Source organism: Carex rostrata, chromosome 1, assembly GCF_964058835.1.
Source record: "Carex rostrata chromosome 1, lpCarRost1.2, whole genome shotgun sequence".
Taxonomy (NCBI): domain Eukaryota; kingdom Viridiplantae; phylum Streptophyta; class Magnoliopsida; order Poales; family Cyperaceae; genus Carex; species Carex rostrata.
In genome coordinates, this window is record NC_135918.1 from 12,115,976 (window position 1) to 12,118,048 (window position 2,073).

The 2,073-nt window shown below is 36.0% G+C and overlaps 1 protein-coding gene across 1 annotated transcript; it reads right to left on the minus strand.

Annotated features, from left to right (window-relative positions):
* Positions 1–612: 612 nt before the first annotated feature.
* Positions 613–1,366, minus strand: LOC144566404 (17.4 kDa class I heat shock protein-like). Its single transcript, XM_078316423.1, has one exon. The coding sequence runs from the start codon at positions 1,305–1,307 to the stop codon at positions 849–851; it is 459 nt and encodes a 152-aa protein (XP_078172549.1). The 5' UTR covers positions 1,308–1,366; the 3' UTR covers positions 613–848.
* Positions 1,367–2,073: the final 707 nt, after the last annotated feature.

Consider the following 2,073-nt stretch of genomic DNA (forward strand, 5'->3'; position numbering starts at 1 on the left):
AACCTGCACTTCAAAAAGATTCATAATTTCGTTTTGCTTAAATCTTATATATTTTCGTTTGGTTAGCTTACTTGGTGGTTTAGCTAAATGGTGGAATAGCTATCTTGATTTGTCCTAGAGATTGATTTTCATTTAATCATCAGATTGGTGTTTAAATGGCCAAAGATTATCTTAAGATTATATTTTTTAGCTTGTAAAACCTAAATGAAATATTCCCAAGTATTGAGACAAGATTATCTGATTATGTCATATGCTCTCTAATTATCACTCTCAAGAAACTATTTAAGGATCTTAGATGCAAATTCAGGTCAGGTAGTGTATCAAAGTAGTGGTAGAAGACAGACAATAAATTATAGATATGCAAGTATATTAATTAGTTCATAATTACCTATTACGATGTTACAAACTCTTATATTCTAACATTCCATTCAGAATTTGGAGAAGTTTTCTAAAATCAACTAATCAAGCAATTTTACAATTGCATCTCGATTGATTGAATAAATTACATATAGCAAGTCCAAATACAAGTTTCCGACTCCGTCAATTTTATCATGCACCTTAAATGCATCACATAGATAAGAGTGAGATACGATTAGAGAATGGTAGATAAAATTTGATCACACAATTAAATTATAAGATAATTGGTAACTGCAAAAAGTAAACTTCAATGAATTAAAGAAAACAAAATGATTTATGAAATTCCACTGAGAAATTTATACATCAAACATAGCACAATTTTTTTTATCAAGTCAAACACAGCACATACACGCCATTACCAAAATTTACAAACACACAAATACTACACCTTCGTTCAATTAGTATCCAACTTATCATATACCAAAGCAAAATTAACCAGAAATCTCGATAGATTTGACTTCAGGTTTCTTGACCTCCTCCTTTGGCACAGTGACAGTCAACACTCCATTCTCCATGGCAGCCTTGATCTGATCCATCTTAGCATTCTCAGGCAGCCTGAAACGCCTCAAGAACTTCCCACTGCTCCGCTCGACATGGTGCCACATGTCAGTCTTCTCCTCGTTTTCTCTGCAGCGCTCCCCGCTGATCTGAAGCACGTTACCTTCTTCCACCTCCACCTTGATTTCTTCTTTCTTGATTCCTGGAAGATCCGCCTTAAACACGTGTGCCTCAGGTGTTTCTTTCCAGTCAATACGAGCCGTGGCGAAGGCGGCTGTGTCCGACGGTACGGAGAGGGAGGAAGAGGGGCGAGAGAAAGGGAAGCCATCGAATGGGTCCCATAGGTTGAGGGAGAATGGATCAAAGATGTTGCTCCTCCTGCTGATCGACATTGTTGTGCTTGTTTTTGTTTGATTAGAAGGTGAGAAGATAGCAGTCTAGTACTTGTGATGATTTGTGTTTGCTGAGGCGATCGATTATCTGTCCCCAGAATTTATAGTAGAATGGAATGTGGCTGTGTAGAAGGGTCTGATATTTTCTGGAAAGTTCGCAGGTCCTGAATGCAACGAACAACGGGGTAGAAGTAGAACTATGGGCTGATTTTTTCTGCCCATAGTTTTTTTTTTTTTTTTTTTTCACCTTAAAAAAAAAAAAAAACTATGGGCAGAGCTATTTTGACGTGAACAACGCACTTTCAATATAGAAATAGAAAACATATATGATTAGTGGGCTACGTGACGCAAAAATAGCTATGTTCATTGTTTTATCCTGAATATGATAATTCGAGTTGAGTCTGGAAGCAGCTAGTTCTTGTATTATCGATTTTTGGGCTTCCGGGTTGTCAATTGTTATTGCAAATTTGTAATTCGGCCTCCTGGCTGAAGTGGATTATATCATTATACGAGGGACGGATTACAAATTTTCATCACGCGAGATAAAAATAAATCTAAAATTCAGGAACTCCATGTTTTCATAGAGGATCATAAAATAAAGCTACAGTTAACAACTAGAAGTTCTAGAAGCAATGAGCATAGAAAGCAAGGATAAATATATAAAAAAGCTAATAATTTTGTTTAATAAAGTTTCCATGACACAAGAGTCATTGACTCTCTCTTTTTTTTTTTTTTGAAAAGCCATTGGGGGGGAACCATTTTTATT